The 22,553-nt window shown below is 43.3% G+C and overlaps 1 protein-coding gene across 5 annotated transcripts in view; it reads right to left on the reverse strand.

The window, feature by feature from the left end:
* The window catches only part of PAM (peptidylglycine alpha-amidating monooxygenase), a 616,313-nt gene that overhangs the window by 77,380 nt on the left and 516,380 nt on the right, over positions 1-22,553 (reverse strand). For all 5 annotated transcript variants that reach the window (XM_033929183.1, XM_033929181.1, XM_033929180.1 and 2 more), the window contains 2 exons: positions 12,731-12,855; positions 8,216-8,315 (listed from right to left, as the gene is read on the reverse strand). In XM_033929183.1, coding sequence (XP_033785074.1) covers positions 8,216-8,315; positions 12,731-12,855 — 225 coding nt within the window. The remainder of the gene's footprint in view (positions 1-8,215; positions 8,316-12,730; positions 12,856-22,553) is intronic.

Here is a 22,553-nt window from a genome sequence, read left to right on the forward strand (position 1 = left end):
GATATAGCAGAACTAGAAAAGGTTCATAGAAGAGTGACCAAGATGATAATGGGGATGGAACTCCTCTTGTATGAGGAAACACTAAAGAGGTTAGGGCTCTTCAGCTTGGAAAAGAAATGGCTGAGGGGAGATATGACTGAAGTCTACAAAATCTTGCTTGTCCTGGATTGGTCGCTTGGAATGTTGCCACTCTTTGGGTTTTTGTCACGTACTAGTGACCTGGATTGGCCACCGCGATGACCGGCTACTGGGCAAGATGGACCATTGATCTGACCCAGTAAGACTATTCTTATGTTCTTATGTGTAGAATGGGTATAAATGGGTACAAATGGATCAACACTAAATGAAGTTACAGGGAAAAACTTTTTAAACTAATAGGAGGAAATATTTTTTCACTCAGAGAATAGTTAAGCTCTGGAACGCATTGCCAGAGGATATGGTAAGAGCAGTTAATATAGCTGGTTTTAAACAAAGTCTGGACAAGTTCCTGGAGGAAAAGTGTATAGTCTACTAATGAGACAGACATGGGGGAAGCCACTGCTTGCCCTGGATCGGTAGCATGGATTGTTGCTACTATTTAGATTTTTGCAAGGTATTTGTGACTTTGTCTAGCCGCCTTGAATACGGGATACTGGGCTAGATGGACGTTTAGTCTGACCTAGTAAAGCTATTCTTATGTTTTTAAATATTGCTGATGCTGAGGACGAAGAATATCTTTGCTGGCTGTTTGTCTTCACGGAGAAGCTAAGTACTTCCTGTTGTTTTTTGCTTGGCTGGACTTGGACGTTTTCTGGCCCCCTGGACAAGGGGCAGAGACAATCGTAGTGGATGGTAAAGTGTGTTTTTTTGATTTATGTATATCTTTTTTCACACTTAGCACTGTTGGGTGCACTTTATTGTAAAAAATACGGAGTAGAGCCCGGGGATGTTTCACAGTTAACACTCGTTTGGGTGTAAGCCATGTGACAGCCTTTTCCACTGGTTCTCTAGTGGGTGGCTGTGTTACTGAGGGCTCTCCCGTTTAATCTACTTACATCTTAAACATCATTGATAGGTTGGTGAATGTAGTTGAGCCGTCTCTGCTTTTGTCTCTCTCCCTTGTCTAGTTTCTATTCTTGGGGTTTGGGAGGTTTTTTGTTGTTGGTTTCTTATGCTCTGCCATACCCCTGGAACTTCTGCTTCAATTGCAACATTTCAGATCATCAAAAAGGCTAAACTCAGAGGGGGATCCCTCCCTAACTCAGTAATGTATAGCCCTTTCAATTGTTTTATTTTCCATTATCTTAAAAAAGTTTTCAAACCTGTGATCTAGAGGTCCAACTGATTCCTTCACAGGTTTCTTGTTTTCGGAATACTGTGTCAAGTTACTATGCTGAACAGGTTCAGAGAAAGTAGGCACAGGGTGGAGCTGCACTTAAGTACAGTTGTCCCAGATCTGAAACTTGCAAGTAGTAAGTGCTGGAGTGAGAACTGTAATCTGAGCTGACAGTGGAGCAGGTCTACTGGTCTACACCATAGCAAAGAAACTTAGAATGAACCAGAATCATAGACCTGAAACTGCAGTCAGCCAGGTGGTTGCAAGGCATTAGAAGAGAATGGAAATGGGTATCAGCTTCAAGCAGAATCTCAGAAAAAGAAATTCACACACAGCAAGACTGATAGCCTGATTACTATCAGCATCCTGCATACCAAATATCCCTTTTAACTAAGTTCCAGTCAATCTCAAGCAATCTTCTCAACTATACCCTGTATCTTTTTTTCAGGTCACAAGATGGTTTGGTAGTTAGGACTCCTGCCTTAAGCTTGCAGGCTGGCCACAATTCCAGCCTTCATTGGGGTTCCTTATCCTCCCAACTTGAAAACGTTTTTATTAGATTTTGCCTTGGTCAAGATTTTTCTCAAATTCTTTCTAGGCCTGCCTTAATGTTTTACCTTTCATTTGCCAGAGTTTATGCTCTTCCTATTTTTCCTTATTTTGGCCATTCTTTTTTACTTTACCAGCATTTTTTAATACTAAATTTAACAATGCCATGCAGCCATTTAGTCTTCCTTGGATCTTGTTCAATACTGTGGATAACATTTTATCTGGGTTTCAAAGACAGTATTTTTAAAACTCCATATAATAATAATAACAGTTTCTATACCACAGTACCGTGAAGTTCTATGTGGTTTACAAAAGATTAAAAGACGTTACAAGTTGATTGAACTTAAAGAGGTACAAGAAAGTGGTTAATAGGTCAAGAGAACCGTATTGAGGAGAAAGAGAAGTACGGGTCAGCTGTCTAGATATTTCAGGAATATCTAGACAGCTGACCCGTACTTCTCTTTCTTCTCAATATGGTTCTCTTCCAAGTTTCCAAGTTTATTATATAATTTGATTAATCGCCTATTACAATTTCTAGGCGATGTACGGTTTCTTAAATAATCAAGTACAGGTAACAAATCAAACAAACAAAAGTCAGGTCAAATTAAAATCATAAATATAAACATTCCTATACATAGTTTAACCTATACATATAATATCAAAACAAAGGGAAAATTATTAATGGATTACACCACTTAGATGGACAGCGTTATTGAAAATGTGTTTAACTGAACTTACTTATCAGGTCATGGAAACTACAGCCTGTGGGGATCATAATAAAAAATAAATAAATACATCCTAAAACAGTCATAAGTCGGCACTTGGACATCCTAACTGCTGGGATGTCCACATGCCAATTTTCTAAACCAGTTTTTTGGATGTCTAATGAAGCATTTTGCCCACTGTGCATCCAGAGTTCCAGGGGGTGTTAGGGGTTATGTTATGGGCATGCTTAACTTGGACATCTTGCAGTGATAATCAAACCTTTTCCAAGACATCCTGGAAGGAACTGTTTTGAGCTAAACTTGTTTTAGAATAATAATAATAATTTTATTCTTATATACCGCCAAAGCCCTAGTAGTTCGAGGCGGTTTACAACAGAGAAGAACTGGACAGTCAGCGAATATAGGTACAATGTAAAGTCATCAAAATACAAGTGAGCAGAATACAGAGGTAAGGCTTAAGAGATCTTGGGTAGCGATTCGGTTACAGTATTAAGAGATCTTAGGTTACAAATCGGTTAAACAAGTTTGTTTATACTAATTTTCTGAAACTTAGGTAGGATGAGGAGTGCGTGATAATGTAACCCAGCCAATCGTTTAGTTGACCTGCTTGGAAAACAAGTGCTTTGTTCAGGTATCTTTTGTAACGGCAGGTGTTTATTGTTGGATGGTTAAACAAATGTACTTTGTGTGTGGGTCTGATTGAACAATCTAAGTTAAAATGGGGAACCAAGTACATGGGGGCCGAACCAAGAATAGATTTGAAACAAAGACAGGCAAATTTGAACAGAACTCTTGCTTCCAGGGGCAGCCAATGGAGTTTTTGCTAGTAGGGAGATATATGTTCCCATTTTTTAAATCCAAAAATCAATCGGACTGCCGAATTTTGAATGATTCAGAGTCTTTGAATGGTTTTTTTGAAAGACCCCAAATAAATGATGTTACAGTAGTCGAGTAAGCTTAGAATGGAGGATTGCACCAGTAAGCGGAATGAGGTTGCATCGAAGTACTTTCTGATGGTTATTAGTTTCCATAATGTTGAGAAGCCTTTTCTGACCAGTAAGTCAATGTGAGCTTCAAGGGTAAGGTAGCGGTCCAGAGTCACTCTCAGAATTTTTATGGAATCAGCAATAAGAAAGTCTTGTCCATTCAAGGAAATTGATGAATCTTTGATTTTGTCATTCGGACTCGCCAGAAAGAATTAGATTTTTTCTGAGTTGAGTTTCAATTTGAATTCGGACATCCATAGTTTAATTTGCTTTAAGATAGATGCCAGGTAATTCTTCATCTCGGAAGTTAGGTTTGTTAGGGGAAAGTCTATGGTGATGTCATCAGCATAGATGTAAAATTTGACTTTTAAACTTGCAATAGATTCCCCAATGCGGCCAGGTAAATGTTGAACAGTGTGGGGGATAGGAGGGAATCCTGTGGGGCTCCACATAAATTTACCCAGCTGAAGGATTGTGTATTGTCACTGTAAACTTGGTACGATCATTTACTCAAAAAAACCTGAAACCATTTTAACACATTACCAGAGAGACCAATTGATTCCAAACAGTCCATGAGGATAACATGATCAACTAAGTTGAAGACATTACTTAAATCGAATTGCAGGACTAGTACACTTGTGCCCTGGCTAAATAAGCTGTGGAGGGAATCTAGAAGCGAGGCAATAACAGTTTCAGTGTTAAACCCAGAAGAAAACCTGACTGGTTATCATGTAGTATGCTGAATTTATCCAGATAGGTAACTAAATCCTGGTTAACCAGACCTTCCATCAGCTTTACAAAGAAGGGAATGCTTGCGATGGGTCTGTAATTTGATGTCAGCTTGATAGATTCTTTGGGATTTTTTACAATCGGTGTGATCAGGATCTGACCTAGGACCTTGGGAAAAGTACCCGACAGTAGAAGGGAAGAAAGCCAAGTGTGTAACTTGGCTTTGAAGATGACCAGGGCAACTATCATAACTTTTGGTGGGCAACAGTCTAATTTGCAGTAAGAATCAGCGTATTTGAGTAAAATTTGCAGAATTGTTGACAGGTAGGGATGGTAAAATTATTCCAGATCATATCAACTTTAGGTTTGTCTTTGTGTTGAGCAACTGGGTAGTTCGAATGATAGGGTGGATCTCAGGTTGGAGATTTTGTTGTTAAAAAACTCAGCCAGGGCATTGGCTGATGGTGGGGAGTCTAAGGTAGGGCGGGCTAAGGTCTGAATATCGTAAAGATTGTTGACTATTTTGAAAAGATTTTTAATGTTGGTGTTTGGAGAACCAATTCTTTGTGCGTAAAAGTTAGTGTGTTTAATTGTTATTAATTTTTTATATTCTTTTAATTTTAGTCTCCAATTCACTCTCCCTTTACTATCTCCTGATTTCAACCATTGTCTTTCAAGTTTTCATAACTCCCGTTTCACCGTTCCTAGTTTGGCATCAAACCAGCCATCCAAATTTTTGTTTCTCATTTTCCTTGATTTGATGGAGGCCATTTTGTTTAGGATCTGCGTGCTCATATTGGTCCAGGAATTTACTGAAAATGAGTCGGGATCTGGGTTGGAAGTAATGTCATAATGTGACCAGAATTCCACTGGATTTACCAAACCTCTAGTGGCTACCACTTTCTTATTCCTTTTTGCCACCTTGGGATTGGTTGGGGAACGTCTTGTTTGCCAGCTAAATTGGAAATTGCATAATCAGTGGTCTGACCATAAGGAATCAGTCTAAGTGGCTTGCTCCCAGAGAATCTTGGGATATATATACTAGTTCTTTGAAGGAGAAGGTTACTAGGTCTAGTTGATGACCTTTTTGATGGGTCTTTTCTGGGGCCGGCACGAAGAAGTCTAGAGAAGCGATGAAGGAGAGTAAAACTTTATGGTCACCCTGCTCTGCCTACTCTAGGTGAATGTTCAGATCTCTGATCAGTAGGTTGTAGGGACCTGTAATTGAGTTTGTGAGGAGGAATTCAGAGAAGTTGTTTTTAGCCATTTCTTAGGAGGAATGTAAAATAGCTTGTTAATTAAGCCATCTTTTAACTGGTCTGACCAGAGTTTACAGGAAAAAATTTTGAGATCCGTTGAGGATTTCGAAACTAAGATGGTGGACTCGAATGAATCTCTTACAATGATGGCTAGTCCTCCCCCTGTTCCCCTGGTTCTGGGTTGAGAAATAATTTTAAACCCGGGTGGAAGACACTCGCAAATTATGATATCATTGTTGAAGACCAACCATGTTTAAGTTAAAAGACCAAGTCAGGGTTGGTCTCCTCTAGCCAATCTTTAACCAGCTGTGACTTGTTCCTAATAGATCAAATGTTTAAGTAGAATCCTTGAACCTTTTGGTGATGGGGGGAGTCAGCAGGTACTGAGTAGGAAACTTTCCTCAACGACCGGTGTTTTTACTGTAAGGTCTGTTTGGTTTACGTGAGGGGCAAACAACCGGGATTTGAAAAGGGCCCCATTCGGAACAATTATGAATGAAACGATGGGCCGACCTGTGGGGTTCTGGTTGGTAGAACAAGACCTTATGAGGATTGGAATCAGAGTAGAGTATAGTGCCTCAGCTGACCAAACTTTGTAACACGTCCAATAAAACATAAGAAATAATGTTAAATAGTTATGTATAGAAGCCATCATGTATTGAGTTTAAGATAGCTTTATCTGAAGTAGAGGTAATAGATTAACCATGCAAAATACTTATCAATTTGTCCAGAAGGTGCGCCTAAGGGGAGTTCATGTAAGACCGGAGGTGAGTCCATTCGGAGCAGGAACCAGCTGTGCCACCAAGGGTCCCAAGCTGGGCAGATGATTATTGGATACATGAAGGTATGAACCCCACACTCCCTCATTGGTCACTGATCTCCCCTCCCATAACCCAAAAATCTGAATGATAGAGTACGTAATTGTCTCTAGAACAGCAGCTTTTAGTATGGGAAAGCCTAGTAAAGCTGGACACAGGTGTCTTAAGTAATCTGATGGGTGGGCTAGTGAACCATAGAGAGGATGACTCAGGTCCAAAAGCTACTCTAACCACTATTTCTGGTGGAAAATGTGAGGCCACAAAAACCTACCAACACCCTACTCTACTGCCATATAGGTGTCACCTGAAGCCTAAGGACTATTGGGGTGGTAGACAGGTGGGTATTAGTAGGTTTTGGGAGAGTTTGGAAGGCTTACCATAAATTATAAGGGAACTATGGTGAGATGTACATCTGGCACCCTTTATGTTAAGTTTACAGCAATGCCCTCTAAGGTGTCCAACTGCTCTGTTGGCATGTTTGTGTGGCCAGTACATCACAATGATGGTCACACTCATGTCTAAATGATCTGGATTTGGATGTTTTCAACTTGGACGTTTCTATGGTTGAAAATGGGGTATAAAGTTAGGTATCCTAAGGGTTAGATGTCTTGTTGGCCAAGATATCCAAGTAGGCAATTTTAAAAAAAAATTTGGACATCCAGCAGTTTGGCTTTCAAAAATGGATGTTCCCGTGATTCCAAATTTGGATGTCTTGCAGGAAACGTCCAAAGTCAGACTTAGACATCTTATCAAAAATGGCCCTCTATGGGTTTGACAATTACCTAGGTTGTATTAATTCACTCTATAACATCCATCTTCGAGCTCTCTTCTATTCCCATCCTAATTCACTCCTTGATCATTTCACACATCAATTACTGCAACTCACTATATCATGGTATCACACAAAAGAAAATCCGCAGACTACAATTAATACAAAATACCGCTATCAAACTCATTTATAAGGCCAACAAATATGACCACGTGAAGCCACTGGCTACCAGTATTGCATTGAACAACCTACAAAATACTCCTACTTGCCTTCAAAATCAAACACACCCACTCCCCAGCCTTCTTAGATAAGCATCTTATCCCCTATGCCAGCCCACTGCTCCTCCGATCTACAAATCAAAATTTGCTGACCATCCCGCCAATTAAAGAGCTCTTCAATACCCACAACACTATCTTCTCTGTCACCACCCCTATCCTCTGGAATTCGCTCCCTCCTGACATTCGATCTGAAGAATTCCTTTGAAAAATTCAAGAACAATCTCAAAACAATCCTATTTAAGGATGCATACCAAATATGAAAAATTATTTCTTCCCCTCAGCTCCATATAAGATCCAAGATGAAAGAGAACTGCTTTTAAGAAGCGACCCCCCCTTGTCTTCTTCTTCCCCGTTCCTCCCTCCTTTTTAAATTTATTTTTTACTTCAATGTATTTTTGACTTCCCTAACCCTAGTTCCTCCTGTATTAAGTCTTCTTCCACTCATGTCTTAATTAAGTAATGCCCTTTTTCTTTTAAAACTGTTCCCTAATTTTAATATGTTATTTATTGTAAACCGACCAAATACTTGTTGATGGTCGGAATATCAAATAATGAATAAACTTGGAAACTTGGTAAAGTTAAACAGTGACTACACTGTGAATACTGATCTCTAGATCTAAGGTTTATTTGATTATCTCCATTTGTACCCCACAAACTGGTCAGACCATTCAACGCAGAGAATATGACATATATAAAAGTTAATTCTCCTTGCCACATGTAACTTTCTCTTAGCATATTTTGCTTACATGGATAGCAGAGATATAATAGCAAAGAAATTAAAACATACTTTCTGTAGGTGTGAACTTCCATACAGTGGTGGCATTAGCATCTCCAACATACACCACACCATCTTCTGAGGCATCAATATCATGGGGCATTGCAAAACTCTATCAAAGCAAACACAAGCAGCATCACAGTTAAAATATATAAGAAGTACCATGCTGAGTCAGACCGATGGTCCATTGAGCACAGCATCCCATCTGTAACTCTGACAAATGTGAGTAACTTGGAAGTACCCGACAGATAGTAATGTGGAGGCAGTCCTCATTTCTACTTAGTTAAAGGATCTAACTAGCAGAGACTGACCTGATCTTCCTGCTCTGATGAGCCTTCATAATTCCAGGATGCTGTCGCCTTTGGCACAAGTACTTTACGAGAGGTGGAGCTCACCCCAAACTTGACTTCAACTTGGATATTTAAATTTCCTTCAGTGATAGCATGTTCCACTGGCACACAACTGAAGGATCATGCTCTTTGGCATACCCCAGTGAGGCACATATATTTTCAATTTTGTGGTTACTCTTGTTTTATGATATCTGGCTGTGTTTAATAAGGCTGCAGTTTTGGTTTCATAGGTTTATGTTCAAAGACCTTTGTTGTAGAGTCATGAGGGAACTGAGTTGGGCATAATAACCAGGAATTTTGTATTGAATATTCTTACTGAGGAAGCAGAGGTAAATATTCCAGGGATAAGGAAGCTCACTACTGCCATAGGCTGATAATTAATTTGTTGTTTGCTAATGATGCCAATTATTTGGATTACCAAGGTTTTAAATGCTCATAAGAACATAAGCAGTGCCTCCACTGGGTCAGTCCTGAGGTCCATCGTGCCCAGCAGTCCGCTCATGTGATGGGTCAACAGGTCCAGGACCTGTGCAGTAATCCTCTATCCCTGTATCCCTTTTTCCAGCAGGAAATTGTCCAATCCTTTCTTGAACCCCAGTACCGTACTCTGCCCTATTACGCCCTCTTGAAGTGCATATTTTCTGTTTATCTAGTCACAGACACTGAAGTCCTATAACAGCTCCCCATTTAGGATCCCTAAGGCTGTAAAGTAGGCAACTATTCTATAATGGAACTCACATTTAGAAACCTAACATTTAGAAACCTGCAGTTATCCTAGCCAATGAGCCTAATGTGGTACATACACATGCAACTTAAAATAAAATTTTCTGTAAATTACCTGTTAAGTGGGAGCTCAATCTTATGTCCCCCACCCATGCTCTGTCCTTGTGTATGCTCCTCTTGCTAATATCCACTCTGTGAGTTAAGCATGCATTGAACTTTCCAGTTATGCGGTATAGAAATGATTTGTTATGTTAATGTTTGCACAATAGCACTTACGTGGGTTTCTGTGCACATATGCACTCTAAACATTTGCATTCATAATGCATTCATAAAGGTGGATATCTAGGTTATATAATCACCCTTCATCTAATATAATAAAGCTCTAAGCGCGCATGCGCACTCCCACCTGCGTGCGTCCGTTTTCCGTGCGCTGTAGGGACCCGCAGGTAGGAGTGTGCATGCGGAGCCTGTCGACCGCCAAGAAGCGTCAAAGGACCGGCCAGGTAACACATCGCGACTCCCCCTCCTCCACCCCCTCCCCCGCCGACGACCCTACCCGTCACACCACTATCAAGCCCTGACTCCCCTTCCCCCCGCCGACCCTACCCGCCACACCAGATACCCCTGTTGACCCTCCCAGCCGACTCTCCCATCGCTACACGGCCGACAAACCTGGCAGCTCCAGCAGCGTCCCAGGCACACTAAACATGCTGCTTCGGCTCTTCTACTGACCTAATTTCTTCTGCCGCGTCCCTGTCAGGGGGGTCACCGGGGCCAGGAGGGCTTGGGCTCCCTCCTGGCCCCTTCGTGTCGTAGGGGGGTCACCGAGGCCAGGAGGGCTTGGGATCCCTCCTGGCCTGCTCGTACTCGGTGAAGGGGGGGGGCACGATCGCCGGGGCAAGAGGGCTTGAGCTCCCTCTTGCCCCGATATCGTCGGGCGGTCGTTGGGGGGAGGTGGGTTGTATTGAGGGCAGGAGGGCCTGGGATAATAATAATAATTTATTTCTTTTATACCGCTATACCGTGAAGTTCAAAACGGTTTACAGTAAAGATACATTTTTACAGTACATGGGATACAAACGGTTTACAATAAAGATACATTTTGTCAGTACATGGGATACAAGTGGTTTACAATAAAGATACATTTTGTCAGGACATGTTATGCAAGGGGAGAGAGGATAAGAATTAGTCTCAAATCTAGAATTGGGGAGGCGAGGTAGAGAGGAGTGCCATAGCAAGGAAGAGGAGGTTGGGCATTTAGAATTTGTTAAAAAATCGAGTTTTCAGGGATTTTCTAAAGCCTGTGTATGTAGTGGCCTCAAGTATGGGTTTTCCAAGCCAAGTGTTCAGCCTAGCTGCCTGGAAAGATAACATTCTATTTAAAAACTTTTTGTATTGGTAAGATTTCAGGGAGGGGTAATTAAACAGGTTTGTTCTGCGAGTGCTCTTGTTGGAACCGTTGAGAAAGAACTGGGAGATTAGGTAAGTTGGAAGCATTCTTCTGCCCGTATTTTAGTGGGGGGTGGGGGGTAGGGTGTCGCCGGGGCCAGGAGGGCTTGGGCTCCCTCCTGGCCTCTTCGTGTCGGAGGGGGGGGTCGCCAGGGCCAGGAGGGCTTGAGCTCCCTCCTGGCATGCTCGTACTCGGTGGGGGGGGGGAGAGGGGGAGAGCACGATCGCCGGGGCAAGAGGGCTTGGGCTCCCTCTTGCTCTGATATTGTCGGGGGGGAGGGGGTGATGTATCGCGGCAGGAGAGATTGGCCATCTTCTCTGACGTGATACGATCACTCCTGTACCCGAACTGCCACAACCCGCGGCAGGAGAGATTGGGCATCTCTCCTACCGCGGGTCACGGCAGTTCGGGTAGAGGGGTGATCGCATTGCGGTAGGGGAGATGAGGCATCTCTCCTTCCATGATGGTTGCGGTGAGTAGGTTGCCGGGCCGCTGAACTGATCCTGCTGCTGCTAAATGCTCTAATGGGTTGCAGAGACCCCGCCCCTGCACCACGCCCCTTCCCCCTTCTGCTGAGGCTTCGCGGAGCGGCGCTCGTGAGGAAAGAATGTAAGGGGTGCTGATGGACAGGGGGGGGCAGAAAAAGAAAGGGAGGTGTACTGCTGGACAGGGGGAGCAGGGATGGACAGGGGAAGAGGCGCTGATGGACAGGGAGGGCAGAAAAAGGAAGGGAGGCGTACTACTGGACAGGGGGAGCAGGGATGGACAGGGGAAGAGGTGCTGATGGACAGGGGGGAAGAAAAAGAAAGGGAGGCCTACTGTTGGACAGGGGAAGCAGGAAAGAGGTGATGATGGACAGGGGGAGGTAAAACAAAGGGAGAAGGGCTGCTGCTGGATAAGGGGATCAGTGAAGGGGTGGTGGTGGACACAGGGGAGGTAAAAGGAAGGGAGAATGGACAGGGGGAGCAGGCAAGGGGTAGTGGTGGACAACCAAGGGAAAAAAAGACAGAAAGAAAGAATGACAGAAATACAGAAAGCGGCTAAGGAGAGAGAGAGAGAGAAAAAGAAATAAAGACAGACACATACACACACACACACACATATATTCTAGCACCCGTTAATGTATCGGGCTATAAGACTAGTATGGTCATATTTAGCAATACCAAACAGAACACGAATTATTGAATTTTGAATTACCTGTAAGGCATGAATCGCAGAGACGCCTAACAAAACACAATTGCAATAATCTAGACTGGACAAGACAACTGTTTGGAGAATATATTTAAAATTAGCTCCAGATAGATATGATCTAAGATAATAATCTCAATTTAAAACAAATTTTTTTGACCATGGCATGTATGTGAGGCTGAAAAGTTAGCAGTGATTCTAAGATCAAGCTTAAATATTGCACTTCTGGGGAAAAAAGCATTGTTGTTCCCAAAACTTGCACTGAAGCTGGAATATTCAGTATCGTAATCCTTGACAGATACACCACCCTTGCCTTTGAAATACTCAACATTAACTTGTTAACCATCCACTTTTTAAAAATTTCAGATATAACCAATTCCAATTTCCCAATAGACTGCATCAGTGATGGACCAATTGAAAAGAAAAATTGGATATCATCCGCATATAGCCTATAAGAAACTCCCAAATTCCGCCACAACTTACATAGTGGAAGCATAAATAAGTTGAACAAGGCAGCAGAGAGGGCCAACCCCTGGGGAACTCCAATTTAATTCTGCACTGGATGCCTACCCAGCACTGCTGCTGGGTAGGCATGAACTAAAACTGGATGGGCCTTGTCCTCCTGGGCATATCTATGGCTATATTACTGCTGTATTTGAAGAGACTTTCTGATAATACCTTTGCCAAGGCACCACAGCAGTTGTGAGACTGCCCTATCAACTAAAGGGCCACCCTACTGGTGCTAGTGCATTAACTTGAATGTGCTTATCAAGGAATTTGATTCTGCTTTAAAATAAAAAGCAAACTAGAACATACCTTTCTGACAGGAACAAAAGTACTTATAATTTCTCCACTGGAAGAGTTCATGACGAAGCCCTGCACTGGAGTTGAGACACCATGGTACATCATCCCATTAACTGCATACAATACGCCACCTGCAACTGCAAACCCATTGTTCAGTTACTTAGAGAACAGAAAATGAATTTTCCACCGAGAACACAAAATCCTTTATTTTACTCTTAGAATATGCACTAAGAACCTTACTGTTGCCTTTAAAAAAATACACACAAGAAAATAAATAATCAATTGAAGTAAGAGTGGCTCTAGTAGAGCTTGGGCCTGTCTACTTTTGGCTCAGACCCATTGAGCAAAAGTGCATCACTGGTGTAGCTAACAGGGCTCCTCAAGCCTTGCCAGCTGACATCCTTGGCTCACTAAACTCCTCAGCATCAGAACACCACAGCAGTCAGCACCAGCATGCCCAGCTGCTGAAGCCAGAATCTTGCACATGATCCATTCCTGCACATGTGCAGGCTGCTAGCATTTGCAATTGGAAGCACTGTTGCTGACTTCTGTAATGTTCTGACAGCCCAAAGATTTGATGGATTAAGGATGTCTTCCATTGGCAAGGGCTTGCAGATCCCTGCCAGCTAAGGTATTAAATTTTAAGTTAACATAGGAGATTGATAAATAAACTGAATGCATGTGGTATGGACCCTAAAGTGATGAACTGGATTAAAAACTGGTTAAGTGGAAGGAGACAAAGGGTAGTGGTAAATGGAGTCTGCTCAGAGGAAAAGGATGTTAGTGATGTGCCACAGGGATCTGTCCTTGGGCTGGCTCTATTTAACATCTTTGTGAGTGATATTGCGGAAGGACTGTCTGGCAAAGTTTGCCTCTATGCGGATGATACCAAGCTCTGTAATAGGGTAGACACCCTGGAGGATGTGGATAACATGAGAAGGGATCTGGTGAAGCTTGAAGAATGGTCAAGCAACTGGCAACTAAGATTTAATGCTAAAAAATATAGGGTCTTGCACTTGGGCGGCAAAAGTCCAGGAGAAAAGCATAGAATAGGAGGCGAGGAACTTTTGTGTGCAGAAAAAGAGCGGGATTTGCAGGTGATTGTGTCTGATGTTCTCAAGGTAGTAAACCAGGTAGACAAGGCAATGGTCAAAGCCAGGAAAATGTTTAGATGCATAGAGAGATGAATGGCCAGAAGGAAAAGGGGAGGTGACAATGTTGCTGTATAAGTCTTTGGTGAGGCCCCATTTAGAATACTGTGTGCAATTTTGGAGATCGTACCTTCAAAAAAATATAAATAGAATGAAGTTGGTCTAGAGAGCTGCAACAAAGTTGGTTAGTGGCCTTTATCATAAATCATATGGGTACGGACTTAGAGAACTTAATATGTATGCTTTAGAGGAAATATGGGAAAGAGGGGATATGATAGAGACATTTAAATATCTTTGTGACATTAATGTACAGGAGGTGAGTCTTTTTCAAATGAAGAAAAATTCCAGAAGAGATGGCATAGGATGAAATTAAGAGGTGAAAGGCTCAAGAGGTAATGTAAGAAAATACTTCTTTACAGAAAGGGTGATAGATGCTTAGAATGGTCTCCCGATGGAGGTGGTAGAGATGAAGACTATATCTAAATTCAAGATAAGAGTGGGACAGGCATGTAGGATCTCTTAAGCAGAAGAGAAGAACAGACTTGATGGGTCAATAGGCTTTTATCTGCTGTCATGCTTCTATGTTTCTATTTTCTCCTTCAGCCCTTTTGGACCCTAAATGGCCCTCAACATTGCAATGGCCCTTAAACGCTACAAGCATTATGAGTATGTTGAATGACAAGAGACCTATTTTTTGAATGGACTTTGGTTTTATCATCAAAGAGTTCCCTGAGGCAGTAGATGAAACATGGTCCATGTCGGGACCCAGGTAAACTTCAGAAAATAAGTCTTCTTTCATATTGTTTTCAGTATAAAACCGTTTGAATCACACGTTGAGTCTTTATGAGAGTAATATATGCAATTAATGGATGGTGAGACCAATGCTGGGGGACTTGTTCCTTCTATAGATCTCTGAGCATACATCATACCACAAATTCAAGGACATTGCCAATATTACAAGATATTATTATAAGAAAACTTCTGCATCTGGGATTATTTTTTTGTGTTTTGGCCATTAGATCCTAGCCGTTAATTTAAAAAAAGAAAAGAAAATTGGCCATTTTTCCGCTGCAGTAAAAATGGCCTTAACATGTGTGAAAGACCTACTTAATGCAAGGTGAGGCCATTTTTTTATCGCAACTTGGTAAAATGACCCCATAGTTAACTATGGGGATCATAATAATAAAAAATTTTTAAAAATGATCAAAAAGTGGCCTAATCAGTACTTGGATGATCAAAAAGACAGATCGTCCAAGTACTGATAATCAGCTTAGGCCTTTACCCTGCCTCTAAACGCCTAGAGCAAAAAGAGACATTTTTAGAGGAGGGGAAAGGGCGGGAGGTGGGCCGACCTAGACATGGTCGTACAGCAACTATAACCAAAAACTTTAACAGGTTGTGCAGTCGGAACTTATACATTTTGACTTAGACCAAGTCAAAACAGGTATAAGTTCTGAATAAGGGCCGCTGAGCTGTTTGCGGCTGCCGCAATCAGCTCAGCAGCCCTCTCAACCTGCCTACCCCCCACTGCAACGATCACGGCAGGAGAGAAGGCTCATCTCCCCTGCCGCAATCGCGATCCCCCCCCGAAGTGCCACGAACAACAGCAGGAGACATGCCTAATCTCTCCTGCCGCAGCAGGAGGGGGGGGGGAGGGGGAGGATCACGATTGCAGCAGGAAAGATGCCCAATCTCTCCTGCAGCGATCGTGATCCACCCCTCACCCCTGAACCCCGACAATACCGGCAGGAGGGAGTCCAACACCTCATGCCGAGGTACGAGCCCCTGAACCACCTCAACTCCCTCAAATAGCGGAAGAAGGGAGCCCAACCCCTCCTGCCGAGGTGCACCCTCTGCACCCCCAGACAATACCGGAAGGAGGGAGCCCAACACCTCCTGCTGAGGCGACCCCCATCCCGTGACCCCCCCACTCCCCCTCAAATATGGGCCCCCCGAGCCCCCCACCCCCCTGAACTTACATTAAGTTGGATGGATGGACGGGTCCCAAGCCTGTCCGCCCGGCAGGCCCGCCATCCTCCAAATGGCGGGCCTAGGGTCTGATTGAGCCAGGCGCCTAAAGCCCCACCCATAGGAGGAGTCTTAGGCGCCTGGGCCAGCCGTAATTGGCCCAGTTGCTTTAGGCCCTCCTGTGGGTGGGGCCTTATAAACATGGGCTGGGTTGGCTCCATGTGTCTAGGGCCCCGCCCACAGGAGGGGGCCTAAGGCAACTGGACCAGTTCTGGTTGGCCAGGGTGCCTAAGGCCCCTCCTATGGGCGGTGACTAAGGCATCTGCTCCAATCAGGCCTTAGGACCGCCATTTGGAGGATGACGGCCTGCTGGGTGGACGGGCTTGGGACCCGTCAGTTCAGCCAACTTAATGTAAGTTCAGGGGGGGTGGGGGGTGTCGGAGGTGTCATGCGGTTAGTGGGGTCTGGTCGGCGGTTTAGGGGGTTAGGGGGTCCGATCGGGGGTTCGGTCGCAGGGGGGTACATCGTGGGCAGGAAGGCCTGGGATCCCTCCTGCCTGTATTTGAGGGGGGTCACTTTCCAGCTGGAGGGGTTGAGCTCCCTCCTGCCGATATTGTCTGAGGGTTGGGGGGTGCGCCTCGGCAGGAGGGATTGGGCTCCCTCCTGCTGGTATTTGAGGGAGTCGGAGGAGGCGTTCGGGGGCTCACTCCTCGGCACGAGGGGTTGGGCTCCCTCCTGCCATTATTCTCGGGGTTCGGGGATGGATCGTGATCGTGGCAGAAGAGATTGGGCATCTCTTCTGCTGTGATCATTGCGGGGGGGGGGGGGGGATGATTCTGTAACCAGTGTTGTTTTTGACAGATGCCAGATACGAAATCCAGGTTATTCTCAAAAATGTAACTCCTCCTCCCTCTCTGGTTATTCTAGTCCTCTAAATTTTCTCTTCATTTTGCCTCTTCCCTCCACTGGAGTTCCTTTCTACCCTAACTCTTGTTAACCGTGTCGAGCTTTACGAATGTAGAGATGATGCGGTATACAAACCTAAGGTTTAGATTAGATTAGCTTTTAGGCGAAGGACTGGCCCCTCCTTCGCCTCAAAGGTCTTGTTTTGGGTGTTTGGGACTTGGGTAATTTTTTGGTTGATAATGTGTTCTAAGTTTAGACATAGTGGTGGTCTGGGCGATTAAACTGCTGAATATAGAGATAGGCCATTCTCAAAAAAAAACCTCATTTTGGATGGTTTTTTTGAGAATGGACATTTTTCCTGCTGCTACTTTCAGCGTTTAGGGCTTTAGGCCAAAAGGGGACTTAGATTTTTTTTTATTGTGCCCCTCACGCATATAAACTTTTTTTTTTTTTTTTTAGTGTTTTTAAGTGTTTGATGTTCTGGTTTGCCCTGTTACAAAATTACCCCACTTGAAATAATCCAGCAAATATATATACATTATATGATGTCAATAACATTTCCCGAATCTGAAAATGTACCACTAGGAGAAAGCCTAATCCTAATCCTAAGACTAAGCCTAATCCTAAGCCTAAAGGATAATCTACACCCCAGAGTACTTCGGGAATTAAGAGATGTCCTGGCGTAACCGTTAGCCGCGCTTTTCATTCTTTCCCTAAGCAAGGGAAAAGTCCCCTTGGACTGGAAAACTGCTAACGTCATTCCGCTTCACAAAAAGGGAAGCAGGTTGGAGGCTGAAAATTACAGACCGGTGAGTCTCACATCAATAGTGTGTAAACATATGGAAACGTTGATTAAAAACAGAATGGATATGTTTCTGGATGACGAAAGACTGAGGGATCCCCACCAGCATGGATTAACAAAGGGAATATCTTGTCAAACCAATCTGATAAGCTTCTTTGACTGGGTAATGAAACAACTGGATGGGGGACAATCCCTGGATATCGTGTATTTAGACTTCAGTAAGGCTTTGATTATTAAACAAGATGAATATGATAGATCTGGGAGATATATTGACTGCATAGGTTAAAGACTGGCTTAGTGGCAGACTTCAGAGGGTGGTAGTAAAAGGTACTCCCTCGGAAATGTCAGAAGTGACCAGTGGAGTGCCACAGGGCTCGGTTTTGGGTCCGATACTATTTAATATCTTTGTAAGGGATCTACCTCAGGGACTTCGAGGTAAAATTGCATTATTTGCAGATGACGCTAAACTATGCAACATTGCGGGCAGCGCAACTGAGCCCGACAGCGCAACCGTGCCAGACACTATGAGGCAGGACCTAATTTTACTGGAACAATGGTCTAATACTTGGCAACTGAGTTTTAATGCCAAAAAGTGTAAGGTGATGCACCTTGGTAGCAATAACTCCTGCAGAACATACATCCTGAATGGTGAAAACTTAACAAGAACCATCGCAGAACGAGACCTGGGTGTAATCATTAGTGAAGATATGAAAACTGCCAATCAGGTGGAGAAAGCTTCAGCCAAGGCTAGACAAATGCTAGGTTGCATCCGGAGAAGTTTTATCAGCCGTAAGTCTGAAGTCATAATGCCGTTGTACATGTCGATGGTGAGACCTCATCTGGAGTACTGTGTTCAGTTTTGGAGGCCACATTATCAAAAGGATGTGAAGAGAATGGAGTTGGTTCAGTGTATAGCCACTAAAATGGTCTCAGGACTTAAGGATCTCCCATATGAAGAACGTCTAAGCAGACTGCAGTTATATTCTCTCGAAGAACGCAGAGAAAGGGGTGACATGATAGAGACATTCAAATATCTTACGGGCCGTATTGAGGTGGAGGAAGATATCTTCTTCCTTAAGGGGCCCACAGCAACCAGAGGGCATCCGCTCAAACTCAAGGGTGGGAGATTTCATGGTGACATCAGGAAATACTTCTTCACCGAAAGAGTGGTTGATCGATGGAATGTCTTCCACGTCAGGTAGTTGAGGCCAGTAACGCACTCAACTTCAAGGGACGATGGGATAAACATGTAGGTTCGCTCTGGGGAAATGCTTAAAAAGAGGGTTCTTGTTGAGGAAGGGTTCTTGGAGTGGGTTCGCTTCGGGAAATTCTTAGAGGGAGGGTTCTTGTTGAGGGAGGGTTCTTCGAGTGGGCAGACTTGTTGGGACAACGGCCCTTTTCTGCCATCATACTCTATGTTTCTATGATAGAGGGTGGCAGAGAATGAGGGGAGAGAGATACATTACTGAGGAGTCTTTTTCAGCCTCCTCCCTTCCTGGTGAATTTTTCATGTTATAATGACATGGACAAGAGAACTCCACAGTAGGTAAAGTATTGCTCTTTAACTCAGGTAGCTGTTAGCACCCTCACCATGCTATCACAATAACCACACCTACACATTTCACTCAGTAGTTGGAACATAAGAACAGTGCTGAGTGGATTTCTATAGTCTATGTTCCAGAAATGCCAAAGAAAGATGATTTAATCATGAATTAATAATGAAAGTGACTATTGAGATGACTGGATAAACTGTTCAGGTCTTTATCTGCTGTCATTTACTATGTTAATGTCTGTACATCATCACTTAAGCAGAAACAGAAGAGGCAGAGACACCTGACTCACCCGCTTTTAATCCCTCCTTCTGACCCACTCATACCTGTACCTTCTATGGGTGTGTAAAATACTATCACCTCAATTTCCCTTCTAGTCCCACCAAAGATGGCCCTACAGCTGAATACCAACTTAATTAGTAGCAAATCTCATTCACTTAGGGCTCCTTTTACTAAGGTGCGCTAACAAATTAGTGTGCATTAAATGCCATGCAGCCCATTTTATTCCTATGGGCTTCTTAGCATTTAGTATGTTCTAAATCCATTTGCGCACCTTAGTAAAAGGAGCCCTTAATGTTTTATGGGAAAGTTGCCTAACATTTGTCTGTTAGCTGAGTTTGTCCACCAGTTTGCCTCAGATTTATTTATACAGCAGGTTTCTCAATTTTTTTTTTAAGAAACAATGAAAGACTTATGACTTACAGGAGCACAGAGAGCAATAAATATTTTCCACAAAGCAAGCCAGCACTCAGTCTACTGCTTCTGCTCAGTGATGTGGCAATGAAAAGTGACATAACAGGTCCTCTTCTAAACAGCAATCAGTCAACAGTCACTGCATTTGTCATAGCTGGCACCCATGTCCTCATCACCTACTCTGTTATCTTGACAGCTTCATCCTCTCTTTTTAATAAAAAAATAGTCTCGACAAGAAAAATTATGATGGCCAGTCATAAGAACTACAGGAGGAGGAGGAGGGAGGAAGGAGCAAAGATGAACAAGAGGCTCACAGACAAAAGTAGGAATTTCATTTTAAAGCTGTTCCCTAGAATGGATTCTATCCTTTTGGGGCCTGGAAGTGAAAGAAGCTTACCTAACTGTGAAGAGCCAGCACTGTGAAGAGCCAGCCTCTTTTTTCATATCATTAGCAAGATTTATCAAAGTGCACTAACACACTAGTGCACTCATAATTCACCTTATTAGTAAAGAGGTTTTACTGCATAGAACAGGGTTTACAGCAAATGCAAGCAGTGTCTCACTTCTGGCTCACCACATATTAGCTTTCCAACGTATTCATCATTATAGGACCCTGAGGGACCCCTGAATAAGACTTTTTGTCGAAACGTGGACTGTGTTGGGTCCTGCATCCCTAGTGGACTGGGTCCTTTAAGATTTTTATGTGGATCATTTTACTTTATGTGGATGATTTTATTTTATGTGGATGATATTAGTGTACTTTTGGAACTTTGACATTTTCAAATAAAGTCCATTTAGAAACATCGTCATTCCACAGAGTTTCTTTTGGTTTTTACAGTAAATGGCACATTAATGTGGGTTAGTACAGAATAATGCATTAGCACCTTTTAGTAAATCTAGCTGTAAGAGTCTAATTTATTTACTGCCTTTTTGAAGGAGTTCACACAAGGCGGTGTACAGCAAGAATAAGTCAAACATAAGTAATAGATAATTACAGCTTAACCCTTTAACTGGCAGAAGGTGAAATGGCTGCTTTACGTAATTTGATGTTGAATGAGAGCAACCGTGCCAAGTAACAGGAATTTGGAGATGCAGATCTCCCATAAGAGCCATAGAAGACACATGTTGCTTCTGAGCAGCAATGCCAAATAAACGGCTAAAAAAACATCCAGAATACAAAGTGTCATAGTATGTTATATCAGATCACATATTAGAGATAGAGTGGTACCTTGTTTTACGAGCATAATTCGTTCCAGAAGCATGCTCGTAATACAAAACACTCGTATATCAAAGCAAAGTTCCCCATGGGCCACAATGTAAACTAAAACGATTTGTTTCACAACCAAGGTATGCTATGGTGGCCCAAGGGTGGGTACATGCCTGAATGATGCTGCAGCCTCTTCTGCAGGGTCACTTCCTTCTGTCGGGGTCCCCATACAGTTGCCCCCTGCTTCAGGACAATGCATCTCCTCCGTCCTCCACCAGGTTGTACCGTTTCCTCACCAGATTGTCTCTTCTCCTCTCCCCTCTAAGCAGCACAGTCAGCGAAGCCCCAACCCCTCTCTTCTACTGCTGCCACCACAAGCACCGGTGGCAAGGCTTGCAGGAAAGGACAGCCCCGGGCTGTCGGACATGGTGCATCCATCCACTCCTCTTCAGCCTTTTATCACAGCCAGGCAACACGGAGAACAGTAGATTCCCGGGCAGAGAGGAACAGACATCTTCCCTCTCTGTTGATTTCTAGGGCATGCTCCTATACAGCCATAGCCACAGCTCACCGGCCCGTGCTCATTGGTTACAAGTGAGTGCACATGGCTGGGGGTGTGACTAGCGGTGGAAGAGGAGGGAGTTGAGAAAGAAAAAGATTGCGTGGAACGTAGGCGCATGCGCGCATAAAGAGCACCTGCCAATTGCCAAAGGGAGCGTGCTAGGAGCATCAGGAATAGGGGGAGACTACTTCCATTATTGGGCCGGCGGCCGGCTTAATTCACTCGTGTATCGGGACGCCGCTCGGTTTGCGAGGTAAGATTTTTGGGAGTGTTTTGCTCGTCTTGCAAAACACTCACAAACCATGTTACTCGCAAACCAAGGTTTGACTGTACTATGCATTTTTTACAGTTATCTTCTTTTTCTACAATACCTGAGGGATGCTTGTTAGTCACTTCAAATGTGCGTTGTCTCTATACGAGTATCTCTCAAAGTGAAGCTTTGACAGTGGTGGAGGAAGTTTTAGACGAGGCGCCATGTCCTCATAAGGTTCCTGTTGAATTTTTAGTTCAGCTTACTAATGTTGCTATGTCTTATAACCATTTCATATTTGCAGATCATTTTTATCAATAAGTCTCAGGTATTGCTATGGGGGTGTCTTTTGCTCCCTCTATTGCAAACTGGCTAATGGCTTTCTTTTGAGAAATTTCTTCTTAAAATTGGATGTGCCATGGTGGTGTTATATTGATAAACACACACAAAAAATTCCAATAGAACTGCAGTGATATGTCGAACAAGGAACAAAGAAAAAAACTGCAAGAATGGTGTACAAGACGCCAAGTCTTTAATTAACACACATAAAAAATGAACATAAACAGTTTGTATCCAAGTATCCAATATAACGAAGTTTGCAGATGATACAAAACTATGTCGGGTGGTTGGCTCTCTAGGGGACTGCGAGGATCTCCAGAAGGATCTAAACTAGCTGGAAACTTGGGCGAAAAAGTGGCAGATGAATTTTAACATAGACAAATGCAAGGTGATGCATCTAGGAAAGA

Source organism: Geotrypetes seraphini, chromosome 1 (genome assembly GCF_902459505.1).
Source record: "Geotrypetes seraphini chromosome 1, aGeoSer1.1, whole genome shotgun sequence".
In the NCBI taxonomy this organism is placed as follows: domain Eukaryota; kingdom Metazoa; phylum Chordata; class Amphibia; order Gymnophiona; family Dermophiidae; genus Geotrypetes; species Geotrypetes seraphini.